At 44.5% G+C, this 19745-nt stretch overlaps 1 protein-coding gene across 1 annotated transcript in view; it reads right to left on the bottom strand.

Annotated features, from left to right (window-relative positions):
• robo1 (roundabout, axon guidance receptor, homolog 1) overlaps positions 1-19745 on the bottom strand; it is a gene marked incomplete at its 5' end in the record, with an annotated part of 366802 nt that overhangs the window by 57152 nt on the left and 289905 nt on the right. Inside the window, 4 exons of the mRNA XM_079823622.1 lie at positions 9157-9284; positions 9430-9568; positions 11404-11524; positions 19436-19593. Of these exons, the coding sequence (XP_079679748.1) occupies positions 9157-9284; positions 9430-9568; positions 11404-11524; positions 19436-19593 (546 nt within the window). The remainder of the gene's footprint in view (positions 1-9156; positions 9285-9429; positions 9569-11403; positions 11525-19435; positions 19594-19745) is intronic.

The following is a 19745-nucleotide window of genomic DNA, read 5'->3' as shown; positions in this document are numbered from 1 at the left end:
GCCTCCTCCAAAGGCAGCGCTTGCAGGTTCACCACCTGGTCCTTGAACGGAGTGGTGGGAACCTTGGGCACATATCCAGGCCGGGGTCTCAGGATCACGTGAGAGTTAGCCGGCCCGAACTCCAGGCACGCTTCGTCAACCGAAAATGCCTGCAGGTCCCCGACCCTCTTGACTGAGGCCAATGCGGTCAGCAGAGCCGTCTTCATAGACAGAAACTTAATATCGACCGACCGCAAAGGCTCAAAGGGAGGTCTCTGCAGAGCAGTTAGTACTACTGCGAGGTCCCAAGAGGGTACGAGAGGAGAGCGAGGAGGATTCAGTCTCCTAGCTCCCCTCAGGAACCTGATGACCAGGTCGTGCTGACTTACCTTTTTGTTCTCCAAGAGATCGTGGTGGGCAGATATTGCGGCCACATATACCTTGAGGGTGGAGGGAGACAGCCTTCGCTCCAGCCCCTCTTGGAGAAACTCAAGCACGGACCCGATCGGACATTTCCAGGGGTCTTCTTGGCGGGAAGAGCACCAGGTGACGAAGAGGTTCCACTTCAACGCATAGGCATGCCGAGTGGACTCTGCCCTAGCGGAAGTGATGGTGGCGACCACCGTAGGTGGTAGGCCACTCAAACCTGCCGGGTCCCGTCTAGGAGCCACACGTGGAGGTTCCAAAGGTCGGGACGCGGGTGCCAATGGGTGCCCCGTCTCTGAGTAAGGAGGTCCGGTCTCAGAGGAATAGGCCAGGGAGGGGCTGTCGCAAGGAGAATGAGTTCGGGGAACCAGGTCCGGCCGTGCCAGTACGGGGCGACCAAAAGGATCTGCTCCTTGTCCTCCCTGATCTTGCACAGAAGCTGTGCGAGTAGGCTCACTGGGGGAAACGCATATTTGCGTAGGCCCCGCGGCCAGCTGTGCGCCAGTGCATCCGTGCCGAGCGTGCCCTCGGTCAGGGAATAATACAGGCTGCAGTGGGAAGAGTCGTGGGAGGCAAACAGGTCTACCTGTGCGTCGCCGAACTGTTCCCAAATCAGCTGAACCGTCCGGGGATGGAGTCTCCATTCTCCCGGGAGAGGCTGAAACCGCGAGAGCTCGTCGGCTGCGTGGTTCAGGACTCCCGGAATATGGACAGCACGAAGGGACCTCAGGCGCTTCTGACTCCATAAGACGAGATGGCGGGCGAGTTGAGACATGCGGCGGGAGCGTAGACCGCCCTGGTGGTTGATGTACGCTACTACGGCCGTGTTGTCTGTCCGGACGAGCACATGTTGACCCTTCAGCAACGCTCGGAAGCGGTGCAGGGCGAACCGTACTGCCAGCAACTCGAGGCAATTGACATGCAGGAGGCGCTGGGGTCCTGTCCAGGAGCCCGCGGCTGCTTGTCCATTGCACATGGCACCCCAGCCCGTGGCAGAGGCATCCGTCGATACGACAACATGCCTGGAAACTCGTTCTAAGGGCACACCGGCCCGTAGAAAGCTGAGGTTCGACCACGGGGTGAGTGTCTGTAAGCAGGCCCGAGTCACTTGGATCCGGAGCGTGCCAGACTGCCATGCCCATCTCGGGACTCGATCGCGAAGCCAGTGCTGAAGCGGTCTCATATGAAGCAATCCGAGCGGCGTTACCGCGGCTGCAGATGCCATATGCCCCAGGAGCCTCTGAAAAAGTTTCAGTGGAACCGCATTCTTGCTCTTGATTTGTCGGAGGCAAGTCAGCAGAGACTGCGCGCGCTCGCTCGAAAGCTGCGCGTACATGGCGACCGAGTCGATCTCCATACCGAGAAAAGAGATCCTCTGCACTGGGCAGAGTTTGCTCTTCTCCCAGTTGACCCGAAGGCCCAGACGGGTTAAGTGGTGGAGAACCAGATCTCTGTGTCTGCAAACCTGCTCTCGAGAGTGGCCTAGTATGAGCCAGTCGTCGAGGTAGTTCAGGATGCGGACCCCGTGCTGCCAAAGGGGCGCAAGGGCTGCCTCGGCGATCTTCGTGAAGACGCGAGGGGACAGAGATAACCCGAATGGGAGAACTGCGTACTGGTATGCCCGCCCCTCGAAAGCAAACCGTAGGAACGGTCTGTGTCGAGGAAGGATGGAGACATGGAAGTAGGCGTCCTTCAGGTCGATCGCTGCAAACCAATCGTCCGGACGAACGCATTCGAAAAGGCGTTTCGCAGTCAACATCTTGAACGGAAGCCGGTGAAGGGATCGGTTCAAGATGCGAAGGTCCAGGATTGGCCGTAACCCACCGGTTTTCTTGGGTACAATGAAGTAGGGGCTGTAGAACCCCGACCTCATTTCGGCTGGAGGGACAGGCTCGATCGCACCCTTCGCCAGTAGAGTGGCAATCTCCGCACGCATGACGGGGGCATGGGCCCCGGTCACGGTATAGCGGACTCCCCTGTAACGGGGAGGAGCCTGCGCGAACTGAATCGCGTAGCCGAGCCTGACGGTCCGGGCAACCCAGCGGGACAGCCCCGGAAGCTGAAGCCAGGCTTCCAGAGACTGCACCAACGGGGTCATACGGACAGTAGGCGTACCCCGGGTGGGGCAGCGAGGCAGCGTTACCGGCGCGGACAGGGGAGGCTGTTGGGCGTCCCCGGGTCGGAGCACGGTTAACGGCTGCGCCCTGACAGAGGAGACCAGGGAAGGACTCGCGTTCCACGGGGGTCTGCTCTGCCAGGGGGCTGGCGACAGAGAGGGACGAGAGTGGCGTGACCCGAGGGTGGCGCGCACTGCCGTCACCGATCTCTGGGGGCTCAGGGATGGGTTTGTCAGTTCTTTCTTTAACCACATTAGGGTGCTGCTGACCCGGGGGCCAGCAGCTGAACAAAAGATTCTCCCCCGGCCCTCCACCGGGGGAAGGAGCGGCCCTGCCGCCGTCTCCTGGAAAGAACTGCCCATCCCTGAGCCGTCCGCATCAGGAGCGCCGCTTAGCCTGGCGTTTCTTCGCGGGCTGCGGGGCTGGAGCGGACTGGGACGCCTTCCTGCGGCTGCCTCTGCGCGGCCCGGGTGGAGGCTGCTGCTTGGGTGGCGCAGAGGCGGAGGAAGCCGCGGGAGGACGTCCTCGGCGGCGAGCAGGCTGAGGCACCTGCGCGGGCGGTGGGGTGGAGGCAGCAGCTGACCGCCGGGGTAGGATGTATTTTATTGCCTCAGTCTGCTTCTGAGCGGCCGAGAACTGTTGGGCGAAGCTCTCGACCGCTCCGCCGAATAGCCCATCCTGTGATATGGGGGCGTCGAGGAAACGTGTTCGCTCGGCGTCGCGCATATCAGACAGGGTGAGCCATAAGTGTCTCTCCTGGACCACATTTGTGGACATCACCTGACCCAGGGAGCGCGCGGTCACCTTCGTCGCCCGGAGAGCGAGGTCGGTGGCGGCACGCAACTCATTGCTGAGCCCTGGATCAGCCCCTCTCTCGTGCATATCGCACAGCAACTTGGCTTGGTAAGCCTGAAGAGTTGCCATGGTATGCAAAGAAGCGGCGGCCTGCCCCGCAGCTCTATAGGACTTCGCCACCAGAGATGACGAAAACCTACAGGCCTTGGAGGGGTGCTTTGGGTCACCACGCCAGGACGAAGCGCTCTGTGGACACAGTTGCATCGCAACAGAACGTTCGACTGGGGGGACCCCAGTGTACCCATGAGCCGCGGCTCCATCGAGAGAGGTGAAGGCGGAAGAGGCCGCCAAACGTTCACGGGAAGACAACGGGGCCTTCCAGGAACGCGCGACCTCTTCATGCACCTCGGGGAAGAAAGGTATTGGAGGAGCGGCCGGACGGGTGTCCGAACGCGCCGCCCCCAAAAACCAATCATCCAACCGCGAACGCTCGGGCTGAGGCGGAGGGTTCCACTCCAGTCCAAGCGCTGCGGCGGCCCGAGAGAGCATGGCTGTCAACTCTGGGTCCGACTCGGGCAATGCTGGGACACCCGAAGGTGGCAGCACAGCCGAATCCTCATCCTCAGATGACTCCAGCCCACCTTGTGATGCGGCGATAGACATCACTTCCTCCTCCGCCGCGCCAAACGCCACAGTCGGGACAGCAGGAGCCGGCCCCGATGTAGACGCCTGAGCGCGGGCCGGGTCAAGTGCCTGAGAGGGGGGTGTGGGCCGAGGAACTAGCGTCGGAGCTTTATTCCACACCGTCACCCTCAGATCACCCTGGTCACCAGCCAAAGTGCCGCCTCCAGAGGAGACCGCAGATTGGGGGGGGACGGAGGGGACTCTCGTTCCGGCATCAGCACGGAATTCACGGAGTCTCGATCGTAGCACTGAGATGGCCAGGTTCCCGCAGAGAGAACATGAGTCATCCACGAGCGCTGCCTGAGCGTGCTGAAAGCCCAAACACGTCACACAGCGCTCGTGCCCGTCGAAAGAAAAAAGCGATCTACCGCACCCAGAAGTGCACGGACGAAACATCCTGAAAAGGACGCGTCACGTGCAAGCTCTTTTATGAGAGGAAACTTCACAGTCGATGCCGAAGCGCCCAGGGAAACACACACCAGCTGGATGCAGACCACTGCACAGATCAGCAGGCAGGAAGTATGCGATCACTGGAACGCGCCGTCACACCAACACCGACTGGAAAGCTGCTCGTCTCGAAGAAGCTGACAGAGTCTCAGAAGGCTGTAGGAGTGAAGAGGTAGGTACTCTTGGCTCCGAAAGCAGAAACATAATGCGATATTGCCTCGTACTTCCTTATATACTCACGCAGTGAGGCGGAGCTACGTATGCAAATTCCGCATGCCCCATGGCATTGGCACGCCATTGGGCGTTTTCTCAAAACTCGAAGTTGATAGGCTTCTAAGCGAAACCCCCATTCGTTAGTCACTAACGTTACGTCGTAGTGACTGAACGAAAGGGAACGGTTGTTTGTCATGTGTTATACTTTCTAAAGGTGTAACAATGAACAGATAAGTTGTATGTTTTATAACTGTGGTTACATATATTCACGAGACCATACAATACATTATAAGGTGCATTACAAGGCATAATTAATGCATTCAAATATTTTAGCATTATATATAATGGCTTTAAGTAAAGTGTTGCCCAGTTTCCTTTTCTGTGTTGATATTTTCAAATTGTCTATTGAAACAGGAATTTGGGTCAATAGTCTTTTGTTGATGTTCCAGGCACATTTGGACATGCCATGAGTGAAAGATTTTGGTCCTCAAATCTTTGATATGGCCAAACGTCTTGCATATAAATACACTTGAGACTGACTGAGCTCAAGCCTTCAGCGTCACATTAACGGCAGGAGATAAAAGAGAAAGTCATACTGGTGATTAATGGAGGTATGCTGGAACATAAAAACACATGTAGACGCAATATAAAAACGCCATGACCGCCACGTCTGCTTCATTTGCATGGACAAGGGCACGAAGCAATAAAATTTACATGGAGATGGGAGGATAAATTTGGGCCATCTGTCCCGTGCTGACACTCTTTAATGGCACCGGCGTCGTGTGTGATGCCGGTTTTTCATGCATCTTAATGACAAACTCCAAATCGGAGTGAAGAGACGCAGTGGACTCAAAATCCACTTCAGCATCCATAACAGCATGGAGCTTGTAATAAGGATGAATACGTTCATAATATGTGACACAAAGCATGACCCCCTGCGACGACAAGCGCCACATACACCAGCAGCGCTTCCTTCTACCGCTGAACCAATCTGAAACCTGTCAAATCCTACACTGCCGCAAGGCGTCCGGACGAGTAGGATTTTCAACTAAGTGAGAATAAAATGAGGCGATTTTGACGTTACCTTGTACGCTCAGAGCGAGCATTAGTTTTACCCAGGCCTGCTGTGCTGTCACTGTTGCCGGTGACAACCCAGACAAGCGTGCTGATTGGTGGGAGGATGGAAGGTGGATGGATGGTGGTTTTGACAACTTCCTGTTGCTGTCAATGCAGCAAAAATGGTGACGGGTGACATTTGCAACTTACCAGACACAACTGAAAGAGGAAAGAAAAAAAAAAAACATAGTAGCATGATAAAACACAGATGTGTGAGAGATGCGCAAATTAACCGCACACGACGTGAAGCAAAAATGACAGGAAATGCTTACTGAACAAAATCAGTGCAGTGATGTATTTATGAGCATAACACAAAAACATACAAGAAACAAGGTGTGGCAAGCACACACACATACACACACACACGTTGTAAATATATCATGAGGCTGAAATATATGGCATAAACCACACAAAGAAACAATTCTATCAGTCTTGAGTTGTGATCGTGAGGTATGAATGGAGGTTTTATTCTTCTGGTCCGGCCCAAGGTTTTATTAGGTGGACAATGTAACCCGGGGTCTGACCCTTTTAAAGCTGCAGTGTGTCATTTTTACCCCACTAGCCCGAAAAAACAACACTGGCTCAGCCAATGGCATGAGTTTGGGGGCGGGATTATCTGCAAATCTGTTTATTTCTGCTAGTGTTTGGGAATTAAACACTTTAACTCCAACTTTACAAGAAGGTTTAACATTTTAAGCATCCCAAAACCCTCTCATCGTGTAAAAACCCTCAGTCTCTAGGACTCATAGCTTTAAAAAGTTGAAAACATGGCATTCATAAAGCATTTATCATCCATAAAGTGACAAAGTAAACTATTTATAAGGTTTCATTTGTTAACATTAGTTAGCTACATTAGATAACATGAACTAACAATGAACAATACCACCATTTGTTAACATTTAATAATCAATTTAAAATCAAAAGCTGCACTGTGAACATGAATAAATAATGTTAACTAGCATCAACAAAGATTTAAAGCTGTAAAACACATTGTACATATTGTTCGATCACGTTAGCTAACGCATTCATTAATGTTAAGAAATGAGACCTTAGTGTAATAAAACCAATGACATTTGTTAAGCAAGTACATTAAATCAAGTAAATTTTGAACTTTAAATGCAATAACTCAGGCCATTTGGAGTCAATCGTACGAGATGGACAGAGTAACACAAATGAAGGGTGAGAAACGAGGGAAAGCGGTAGATTTGAGAACAGCTGCTTGAGGAGAACTCGACTTGGACGGGGCCGTTTGCTCTTTTGGCAATGGTTGCGGCTCTCGCTCTACTTTGTTTCCATGGCCCATTAGCGCAGCTACTCCTGGGACTCGCATGGCATTCTAGCACTTTCCTCAAATACATCAATACTAATGACTAAATCGCCAGCTGAGAGAGGCCTCGTTTGTACCCAACATTATCTTTTCATGGCCTTTTAACAGAGACCTGACTCTTATTCGAAATTACTTATCTCGGAGAACGTGTGTGTTTGTGTGTAAATGTGCACTTGACTGAGTCTCAAATCCTTGGGAGCTCCATACCTAGACAACATTTACAAATTCGGAATGGACAAATCGTTTAATGACTGTTCAATGCACCTATGATGCCCAAACATGCCGTCGAGAAAGGCAGCTCACTAATGTTTTTCCTTCAAAACAAGACTCTAAAAGAAGTCATCATTTTGATGAATCTCATTCCTTGGCCTCTGAAAAGCAATGCTGTGCCAAAGCCGAGTTAAGTAATACGCCTTTTCGCCGGATAGACTGGTTATTAAAGCAGACGTGTTTATAAGTCTGGTTCCAATGTTACTGGCCCGCTAAACACACGTGTTAAATAATAATTCAGCAATTTCTGTAAGCAGTAAAAACCAGTAAAGGCAATGAGCGAGGAGAAGGAGAAAACTGCTCAGGGGTGTCAGGAGACAATGTGGACATTGTTCTCTGAAGAGTTGAGCCTTCAAGAGTGTGAAAGACACCCAAGGGGACTTAAAGTGAACAGGACGAAACTAAATGGACCTACTTTATTAGTAAAATAGATGTGTTCTTATTAGTGCTGTCAAATCGATTAATCGCGATTAATCGCATTTACAATAAAAGTTTGTTTGCATAATTTGTGTATGTACTGTGTCTAATTATTATGTATATATAAATGCACACGCATGTATATATTTAAGAAAAATGTGTTATATTTATATATAATATATATATATATATATATATATATATTTATTTATTTATATATACACACACACACATACATATACATACATACCAGTCTATACAGGCATATATTTCCTAAATATATACATGAATGAGTGTGTATTTATATATACATAATAATTATACACAGTACACACGCAAATGATGTAAACAAACGTTTATTTTGAATGCGATTAATCGCGATTAATTGATTTGACAGCAACTTTGTTCTAGGGATTGATAATATTTTTATTAAATTACCACTATTTTTTGAATAAACTAAATTATTTAATTATAAATAAATTAATAATAATAATAATAATTTTTCTTTGCTAAATAAATATTATTATTCTTGCCGTTTTATCCTTGTCCAAGGCCTTTCATTGGTTCTCGACCAGTTTTAATTTTGATAATCAATTACCAAAATTATCATTTTAAAACCTATGCTATTCTAAAAGAGTGACGTAAATCTAAACCAACTCAATATTCAAGTATTGTGAAAAATGTCAGTTATTACACGCATTACGTCTGCGGCTCAGGTGAAGCACAATTTTCACCATAACAAACCAATAAAGTTTTAAAAAGAGGTACGCATCAAGATTGAGATTGAGAATATGAATTGCAATTAGTGATAAAAGTAAATAAAAATCGAGTTCAGTTGGGAATCAAGTTGGGAATTTTGACCAAAAAGTTATATTGGGAGAAAATTGTATTTTGTTTTACGTATTTAGGATGTAAAAAATACTAGCTTTGAATTTCATTCCCACCTCAGGCTATTATCAAACACAATAAATCATCTGAGATGTGCAAATGACACTGTGGTGGGAATGATGCTTCAGAAAAATGACAGAAATCACCTTGTGTCACTCAGAGGATACAGAAAAATATGGTTTCCCAACAGCTAGGGGAAAACATGGGAAGGAACATTCACAACGATCCAACATCCATTCTGACAAAACAATCTGACAACCTGTCAAAGCTGCAAACGTCTGTCTCAAAACTAACAGCTGTGAATAAACAGGTCAAAACACACACACACACACACACACACACACACACACACACACACACAGATTCCCGCCCACCAAAAGCATTGGTTACTTCAAATTATAGATCAGTGCTGGCAGGATCAGAGCAGTTTGTCAAACAGCGTGAGATGAGTGACAGCGCGTGTTTGTGTGTTCTTACCGTGGACGGTGAGGGTGGCGCTGGCCTCCGTCTTCCCCATCATGTTCTCCGCCTGACAGGTGTAAGTACCGGCGTCTCCTGAAGTCAGCCTCTTCAGTTTGAGAGTGTGGTCCTCCCAGATCTCATGCCTGAGAAGACGACGATACACAAACAAATATATTTGCGATTAAACAATCCCATCCTGGAACATTTAATGGCCTCTTTTTTATCAAGAGTGTCTCTTTCTGGGCATTTCACATTTGATAAGCTAACTAGACACGTTATCACTCGTACCGTCCCTTGGGTAGATCTCCGTCCTCTTTCCTCCAGCGGATGGTGGGCACGGGGTCTCCTTGAGCTTCACACCTGAACTCAACACTCTGGTCCACTAGAACAGATTGACTGGTCGGCTTTCGCAAGAAGCTGGGCCTCTCTGCACACACAAACACACAGTGTATTATGCAACACAAGAAGTTTCCCAGTCTTCCCTATGAGATACTCCCTTCTCTGATCCGATTATGAACTTCCAACGAACCATTGAACTCTGACTTGTTGTTTTAGCCTAAACTTTCATGCAGCTAATCCTAAAGTAAGCTTCCAATCTGATTCATTTATCACGATTATATCACTTTGATCTCAGGATACTAATAATCAGTTAAAGGGATAGTTCACCCAAAAAATGAAAATGATGTCCTCATTTACTCAAGTTGTTCTAAACCAGTATGAGTTTCTTTGTTCTGTTCAACACAACAGCAGATATTTTGAAAGAGTGTTAGTTACCAAACAGTTTCTTCCATATATTTTTCATACTTATGGAAGTCAATGGGGAAGTTTGGTTACCAGCATTATTCAAAATATCTTCTTTTGTGATCAACAGAACAAGAAACTGCATTTTTGGGCGAACTATCCCGTTAAGATTAGGACTATGAGGAAGCATCAATACAGCCCTTTAAAGATAATTAATTAATGTTGTCTGATTTCTTGCAATGTACCCATTCATTTTTTAGTCCATGTTGTGTTTATTACATTTTACATTTATGTATCTTTGCATGTTATGTGGGATAGCTAGCATTGGCATCATTCTTGTTATTGTCAATGGAAAATATTAAAAATGGTTTGTAATAAATTGTAATAAAATAAAAATGCATGTTGAAACAATTAAACAATTGATATTAGAAATGTTGCTTTGGTAGCAAACTGAAATAAATACCTTTAAGTTGAAGAGCTAAACTTACTGAAATAAATATTAAAGCTAAAGAGAAAAAAACCCAACACTAATAATACAAATGACAAGAGCACAAAACACAATTACTAAACCTAAAATTAAAATGAAAACAGAAAAGTACTGTACTATAAAAGCACATAAATACTACTTAAATAAACATTAATTCATGAAAATGAGCAGAAGGAACCTTTGTGCGTAATTAAAGGTGGTGTGCGATGTTTTGTTGTTCTCAGGACATCAATATTGAATCAACCAATGGAATTGGTTGGGGGCGGGGCTATCTGTTTAAACAACCAAAGGCATGAGTTGGGGTGGAGCTATCCGTTTGAATAACCATTGGCAGAGGAAAGAGTATTCAAAATCTGTTATAAACCAGCCATTCTTTTTTGTGCCTCTACTGCCACTAAAGATGGCACACACCACCTCTAAATTGAATCTGAGGAGAAATTATGCTTCGCTCCATTTCTCACAGTTGATCTAAATTGAGAACGACAATAAACTTGACTTGACATGGCTGGTGACTTTCTCCCTGTAATGTGTAAATATCCAAGCAGACATTGAATAATGAAGGCTGTGTAAGGTCATAGGTCACAGCTCTGATGTGGAATAGTGTAAACCGATATGTTAAGGTGTTGGACGACACAGTGTATATTTTTGCGTGAATGACGGGGTGTGTGAAGGGTGAACTGGTATTTGTTTCGTGGCAAACTCTGATGATAAGGTTTAAGGGTCCATGTCTCCTAACGAGGTCAATGACACGCTGGAGTCTTCCTACAGCTAAGCACACAAACTCTAAACATCTGGACTCTCTCCTGCTCTGCCCATAAACAAACACTTCATACAACGTGTGTGTAAGTGAATCCATCTGCATGCTTTTCACAATCAAATGCACCAGAGGTTTGTGTGGGAACCTGATTATATATACACATGTGCGTCTTAAGGAAGGCCGATCATATGCTGGAGTATTTGAGAATCAGACATCTGATTTACTGAAATACATCAAATACATCATTCAATAAAGCAGAAATATATTGGAAACATACCCAGAACGGTCAACTCTGCGATCTCGCTCTCTCGTTCCCCCATCATGTTGGTTCCCACGCACACGTACTTCCCTGCATCCGTTTTGCGGGTGTTGGTAATCATCAGTTTTCCTCCTCGTATCTGATGAAAAAAGGAAGAGAAGTCATAAATATAAGGATTAAAGGTCAAAGGTCAAAGTCCCTATGGTGGGGCCCAGTGACAATGCAAACCCCTTCTTAATCACACAAAAACTACTGCTAATATATATCAGTATATCAATGCGTGTAAATGTGTGTAGTGGCTATTGAGGTGGCTTATAACGTCCCAGGATCTTATTACAGGCCAAAGGGGCCCTTTTTTTTGTTCTCAGGCAGTTGTATGGGCAGCTGGGGGTCCTCATTCATCTGAGCAGATCAAAATCACACACACACACACATCTGACCCCTGCATCAGGGGCCACACGGCGAGAGTCAATGAGGGGGAGCAGAATGCGGCCGCTCTCCTGCGGCTCCCTACCTGCCTGCACTTACACAGGTCAACATGTGGGTTCACTTTATGGCATATCATGTCATGTCTCATTGATTATCAATCACTGCGGTCGGTGTTGAGTCCAGAGGCTGGATCTGACTGTGTTTAACATGTGGAATGTGTAAAAAGAGTCTCTGTGATAAAGACCAGAGGCATTCGCTGTGTATCCCATGAATTACAAATTAGATACAGATATTACACTTATGAGACACAAATGCCCCATACAATCTTCAAAATGTGACATTGCAGCTCAAAATTTGGATAGATTGGATGAATGGATTGGATGGAATGGATGGATGGATGGATGAAAAAGATGGAAGGAACAAAGGATGATTGGGTGGAAGGATGGAATGAAGAAACAACAAGTGGATGGATGGTGGATGAATGGATGGATGGTGGGTGGATGGATGAATGGAACAATGAAACAAAATGAATGGATGGATTGATGATAGATGAATGGATGGATAGAACGATTAAACTAATTATGAATGTGTGAATGGAACAATGAAACAAAAGATGGATGGAATGATGAAAAAGATGGAAAGAACAAAGGATGAATGGGTGGAACAATGGAATGAAGAAACAAAATGGATGAATGGTGGATGGATGAATGGAACAATGAAACAATTGAATGGATGGATTGATGATGGATTGATGATAGATTGATGATAGATGAATGGATGGATGGAACGATGAAACCAATAACGAATGTGTGGATGGAACAATGAAACTAAATGTTGATGGATGGATGGATATAAAAATGAAACAAAAGATGGATGGAATGATGAAAAAGATGGAAGGAACAAATGATGAATGGGTGGAACGATGGAATGAAGAAACAAAAAATGAACGGATGGTGGATGGATGAATGGAACAATGAAACAAAATACGATTTGCTGGATGGAATGATGAAACTAAATGTGGATGGACGGATGGATATAACAATGAAACAAAAGATGGATGGCTGGAATGATGAAAAAGATGGAAGGAACAATGGATGAATGGGTGAAACGATGGGATGATGAAACAAAATTGATGGATGGTGGATGAATGGAACAATGAAACAAAAATTAATGGATGTATTGATGATAGATGAATGGATGGATGGATGGAACACTGAAACAAAGGACGAATTTGTGGATGGAACAATGAAACAAAATACAAATTGCTGGATGGGACAATGAAACTAAATGTGGTGTGGATGATGGATGGATGAATAGAACAATGAAACAAAAAAAATTGCTGGATGGAAGGATGAAACTAAATGTGGATGGATGGATATAACAATGAAACAAAAGATGGATGGATGGAATGATGAAAAAGGTGGAAGGAACAATGGATGAATGGGTGAAACAATGGCATGATGAAACAAAATTGATGGATGGTGGATGAATGGAACAATGAAACAAATGAACGGGTGGATTTATGATAGATGAATGGATGGAACAATGAAACAAAGGACGAATGTGTGGATAGAACAATGAAACAAAATACGATTTTCTGGATGGAACAATTAAATTAAATGTGGATGGATGGATATAACAATAAAACAAAAGATGGATGGAATTATAAAAAAGATTGAAGGAACAATGAATGGGTGAAATGATGGAATGATGAAACTAAATTGATGGATGGTGGATGAATGGAACAATGAAACAAAATGAATGAATGGATGGATGGAACGATGAAACAAAATACGAATGGATGGATGGAATAATGAAACTAAATGTGGATGATGGATGGATGAATAGAACAATGAAACAAAAGCTGGATGGTTGAAGGGTGAATGGATGGATAGAATGATGAAATGCACGGATTGATGGAGGGATGGAACAATAGACAGATGAAAGTATGGAAAGGTATAGAAAGTATAAATATAGTATCAGTGAACATTAAAAAGTAAATGTTTCACTACTCTCTGTTCACAAACTCTCAGAGGTGTAAAGTGAGAGTTTAATCTGATTGGTTTTTACAGTCATTTGCGTTTAAAGGACAGCAAACATCCAAACAAAACATTCACCAGGTCTCATGGGACATCTCTGAGCACTTACAAACCGGACACGTTCTGAAGCATTCTTGAGCCCTGTCGCCTCTCCTAAATATTAATGGTGGAAAAGAGTCTTTAAACAAAGGAGAGGTCGGAGAGGAAAGGAAGGAGGGCGAGTTTACTTAAGGCACCCTATGGTGTCGGAGAGAGTTTGAAGTGTCATTATGTTACTGTTTGTTTGAGCGAGAGCTTAACGGCTGAAACGGCACAAGACTCGCAAAGCAGACAAGGTCAGGTCACACGTAGGAGTGAGAGTGTGTGTGTGTGTGTGTGTGTGTGTGTATTGGGGAAATTATACAGTGAAGAAAAGGCTGAAACCAAAGCAAAAGTGAGAGTGTGCCTCAGGACAAACTCAAGCTGCATTTCAAAAGATAGTGAGCTGCTTATTGCAATGTATTGTGGTGTTGCCTAATCTGTTAATGAATACATGCAGCATAATCTGAAAGCGCACCTTCGAAACCTTAAAACTGGGTCTAGATAGGAAGCGTGTAAGGTTTCATAACAAAACCACTACGCTATCTGAATGATATGACACAGAGCATGACTCCTCTTCACATCCCAAGCACACACAGACACATATTTGGAGTTCCATCACAGCAGGACGGCTTCCCCGTCGGTCCAGAGTCAATGAACCCACCTCCGCTCCCTCCGTCCTCGGGCTGCTGAGGATGCGATCGATCTGAGCATTGGGAGATTGCTTTATTCGCATGCCTTTTGTCTTGGATGGTTTGGCAGCGCTGGCTGAGCAGAAGTGCTCATACAGTGCTCACGGTGTGGAGTCGCTCAGCAGGCCAGATAATCACACACCGACTCCGAACAAAAAGCTGCAAAACAATACGGAGCGCAAGCTTCAATGTGCCGCGCTGCTCCAGTTAATTTAAGCAGACTGCAGCAATTACTGCTGAAAAGCAATTAATGGCCACATTGGAGCTCTTTAATTTAGAGATAACAGTGGAACGCCAAACAAATGAATAATGCTGATGCTCATTACTGTATGCAGAGCTGTAGTTGAGCCAATGTTTCAACAAAAATCAGTTCATTGCTGTGAGTGGCATTTTGCCCCTAAACAATAAACAAAAAGACAATGATGCTCCTTACAGGAACTCAACATGTTTACACTCTTTGTACAATTAAACTAGTCTCCATTCTCATTCTCATAGTGGCCACTCTCAAGTCGCATCGCTGCAATAAAATTAAAATATAATTTAATATATGATGCATTTATTCACGACATCATGTTAGCATTGTTGTACTGCCTTAAATTTGATGACAATAAAAAATCTTATATTCCAATAAAAAAATAATACTTTATTAGACAAGTAAGAATTATTAAGAGTAATGATGTATGTATTTGAGGGTATTATGTATAACATTATATTGCCAAAAGTATGTGGACACCCCTCCAAATCATTGAATCCACGTGTTCCAATCACTTCCATTGCCACAGGTGCATAAAATCAAGCACAAGGCATGCAGACGCTTCTACAAACATTTGTGAAAGAATGAGTCGCTCTCAGGATCTCAGTGAACTCAAGCGTGGTACTGTGATAGGTTGCCGTATTTTCCTCACTACTAAATATTCCACGTCAACTGTTAGTGGTATTATAACAAAGTGGAAGCAATTAGGAGCAACAGCAACTCAGCCACGTAAAATCACAGAGCGGGGTCAGCGCATGCTGAGGTGCCCAGTGCGCAGAAGTCGGCAACTTTCTGCAGAGTCAATAGCTACAGACCTTCAAACTTCCTGTGGCCTTCAGATTAGCTCAAGAACAGAGCATAGAAAACTTCATAGAATGGGTTTCCATGGCCGAGCAGCTCATCCAACCCTTACATCACCAAGAGCAATTCACTGGACTCAATGCCGCCACTGGACTCTAGAGCAATGGAGACGTGCTCTCTGTCTGGCAATCCGATGGACGAGTCTGGGTTTGGCGGTTGCCAGAAGAACGGTACTTACCTGACTGCATTGTGCCAAGTGTAAAGTTTGGTGGAGGGGGGATTATGGTGTGGGGTTGTTTTTCAGGGGTTGGGCTTGACCCCATAGTTCCAGTGAAAGGAACTCTTAATGCTTCAGCATACCAAGACATTTTGGACAATTTCCTGCTCCCAACTTTATGGGAACAGTTTGGGGATGGCCCCTTCCTGTTCCAGCATGACTGCGCACCAGAGCACAAAGCAAGGTTCACAAAGACATGGATGAGCGAGTTTGGTGTGGAGGAACTTGACTGGCCTGACCTCAACCCGACAGAACACCTTTGGGATGAATTAGAGCGGAGACTGCGAGCCAGGCCTTCTCGTCCAACATCAGTGCCTGACCTCACAAATGCGCTTCTAGAAGAATGGTCAAACATTCTCATAAACACACTCCTAAACCTTGTGGAACGCCTTCCCAGAAGATTTGAAGCGGTTATAGCTGCGACGGGTGGGCCAACTCCTTGTTAAACCCTACGGATTAAGAATGGGATGACATTACAGTTCATGTTCATGTAAAGGCAGACGTCCCATACATATATATATATTGTGTAAAAATGTAGAAAGTGATGGGTAGGTTTAGGGGTCAGGTTAGTGTAGGAGGATGTAATATACAGTTTGTACAGTATAAAAATCATTATGTCTATGGAGAGTCCTCACAAAGATAGTGAACCAGACATGTGGGTGTGTGTGTACTGGTTTGACGTACATTATGAACACCCTTATATTGTAGTGTGTAATCAGGTTTCAGGCCACACCCCCTACATTATGAGTACATGCTGATGGGCTGTACCAAGATGTGTGTGTGTGTGTGTGTTTGAGATGACCATACAGTTTAAATGTCTACAAAATTGTATACTGCAGACTGGAGATAAGCTACACACATACACCACCACCACCACTAACATCAACAAAAACTTGATCTTGTTTGATTCAGCTTCATCCTAATCAGCACAAATCGCAGCAACATCATAGTTGCACAATGTCGGAACTTTGGAATGCGTGACACATTCCTCCATCCCCTTTTTTAGTCAGTGCTAAGCACTAAATTTGTATTCTCAAAAACCCTGTCTACGGTTTGATTAAAAATAACAAACCCCCCAAACCACCTTCAGCCTTATTCTACACAAATAAGCCACATGGAAAACGAGCAGCGGTGTGCACATCAAAGTCACTCTTTTAATGACAAAAGAGGCCTGATTGATCCCGTTACTTAATTTCCCACACATTTAATTAGAAAAACCTAATTGGTGGCCCTGGTTTAAAGACTGCATTAAATCAGCAGAGAGAGAGAGAGAGAGAGAGAGAGTTTTCGGCTCGTGAACGCTGGCGAAGGCAAACTTTCATTCCCACATGCCCTTCCAATCAGATGAATGGGCTCCATTAATTTTCCCTGACAGAGTCGGCCGCGACGCAGTTTAAACACTCATCAGCAGAAGCCCTAATCGGCCTTCATTTGCTTGAAAAATGCAGCAGAAGCAATTGTTATCCACATGCATTAAATAAGGGAACTTCTTTTTGCTGTCTTTTTATTAACAAATCAGCAGGTCTTCGTTGGTAACTCTAAAATGAAAATTAGGAAGGGACCTGGTTTAATTTGCAAACACAAGGTCGGATGTGAAGCTCATTTCTTTTAATTAAATACAACAACAGTAAGTCAGCCATAAAAAAAGTGCTCTTTGAGGAGTAAATTTGTTTAAGTCATGAAATTTAAAATGGAACTACTGTTGTAGGCGGATAAACTTCTAGTTATTCGTACTGTCCCACAAATCCTGTCAGTTTAAAGTGTAACTTTGCCGATTTTCAACCCACTTTATATTGTTACAATGATGGTAGTGAATGCAAATTAATAATGTTTACTCGTTCTCAGAGTTAATTCTTTTTTCTGTAGAAATACAAACATAAATAGTGATTATAGCCAAAATATTCAATGTCACAAATGTATATTTATTGAGTAATCCACTGGTTGTAGTGGGGGGGTCAAAATGGTTTTAGAAAGATAGCAGCATCATTATTTTATATGGTAGGTCAATTAGTAGTACAATCTGTTGACTTTAGCAATCTTTGTTGCACTATATGCCAACAGTAACAGTTCAAAAATGGGAAAAAGCACTTATTGTGTTTTTTGGTCTCAATTTTGAATGACTGTAACTCAAGGATTATTAAAGATATATTAAAATCCTTTTAGATTCTGATTCTTAACAAACGTTTCTTTTGCTATCTCCATTTTAAAGGCCCTCGATGGTTCAGCCCCAGAGATATGGAGATCTTAATGTGGCTCCATGAGTAAAGTTTGTAGGCATGCAAACTTGAGACCAAAAAATAAACACAAAGTGCTTTTTTCCCATTTTTGAACTGTCACCGTTGGCATATAATGCAACAAAGATAGCTCAAGTCAACAGATTTTACTAATAGTCCAACCAATCTTTGTGTAAAAATAAAATAATGATGCTGCCATCTCTCTAAAGTCATTTTTATCCCCCTGTAATTTGTAATCTCAGGTAAAAATTGTCATTTTGACCCCCCTCTACAAAACAGTGGATTACTCAATAAAAATACATCCATGGCATCTAATATTTTGGCTTTTATCACTATGTATGTCATTCTACAGAAAAAACATATTAACAAAATCAAAAATTTGAGACGGGGAAGTTTCCGAAATGTAGTTGTTTTGACACGGAATCACCCTTTTGACAGTTCCAGGGCTTTCGTGAAAACTACAGATTATAATCCAGCATTTTTGTATCCCCGCCCACGGACAGTCAGATCGACAAAGGGTTATTGTAAAGGTTTATCACTGAAAACTGTATCATACTTTGTCTCCTATTTAGCATTATGGTGAAAATGGAACACTATGGCAACAGCTTTCTTACCTGTACGAGGTATTGTTTTTGCTTTGGGCGGAACTGACAGATTGGCAATTTCTTTCCGTTTTTCCCCTCCATTTGATCTCAAACACAGTGTTCATGGTCATCCAGTTTGAAATGTTGACTACAAACACAGAGGTTTTTCAGATTTTCTGTCAAGGCGTTTTCTCTGTATTTAAGACTCTTTGCAGCCTTTAGTCACTGCCTACAACACGCTGGATCCTTCACTGGAAACCAAAAGTAACTCATTCCCACTAAAACGTTTACTCTTTGAATTCTTGCACCCAGGAACTATCAACACAAGTCAACACCATTATGACTAAAAGTTTGCTAAGAAGTATTTTCTACTAAAGCAAGCCGGTATTTGACTCTGGTAAGCATATCCATTGCATGGGGAGTGGGCTTGGACGGCAACATGGCCAGTGCATTATGGGTGTTGAAGTTTTCCTACCTATTTCGTAAAAGGCAACACAACAGCCTTTTTTCTCTGTTTTCTCTAGTCAGGTACAGGTAGCACCGATTTCAAAAAGTTTTGCCTTCCTACTGCACAGCCATTGTAAAACACTCTTCCACCAGCTAGATGAACCAGCACCAAACCAGCTGGTCTTTTCAACAGGAAACATTGTCAGATATGCTTACCGTTATCCTCTCATCTCTGTCGTCGATGGTGACTCCATCTTTCTTCCAGGAGATGGTGGGCTCCGGGTGTCCGCGGGGCGGCTGGCACTCCATGACGGCTGGCTCGCCCGCTGCCACCATAACGTCCACAGGGTTCTGTCTGAAATCATCTCGAAGAACTGATAAAAAGAAAGAGAAAAACAGGAATATTAGAAACACGAACAGCATTTCTATCAGGAAACTACTTACGCTAACATTTAAAGAAGAGAAATAAACAATTCGAAACCATAAGAGAGGAACATTTTTCTACTCTTGCCCTGTGCAAACCACC

Source organism: Gobio gobio (genome assembly GCF_949357685.1).
Source record: "Gobio gobio genome assembly, chromosome: 8".
Taxonomy (NCBI): Eukaryota; Metazoa; Chordata; class Actinopteri; order Cypriniformes; family Gobionidae; genus Gobio; species Gobio gobio.
The sequence above is the reverse complement of the archived record's forward strand: the minus strand, read 5'-3'. Positions and strand labels throughout refer to the sequence as shown.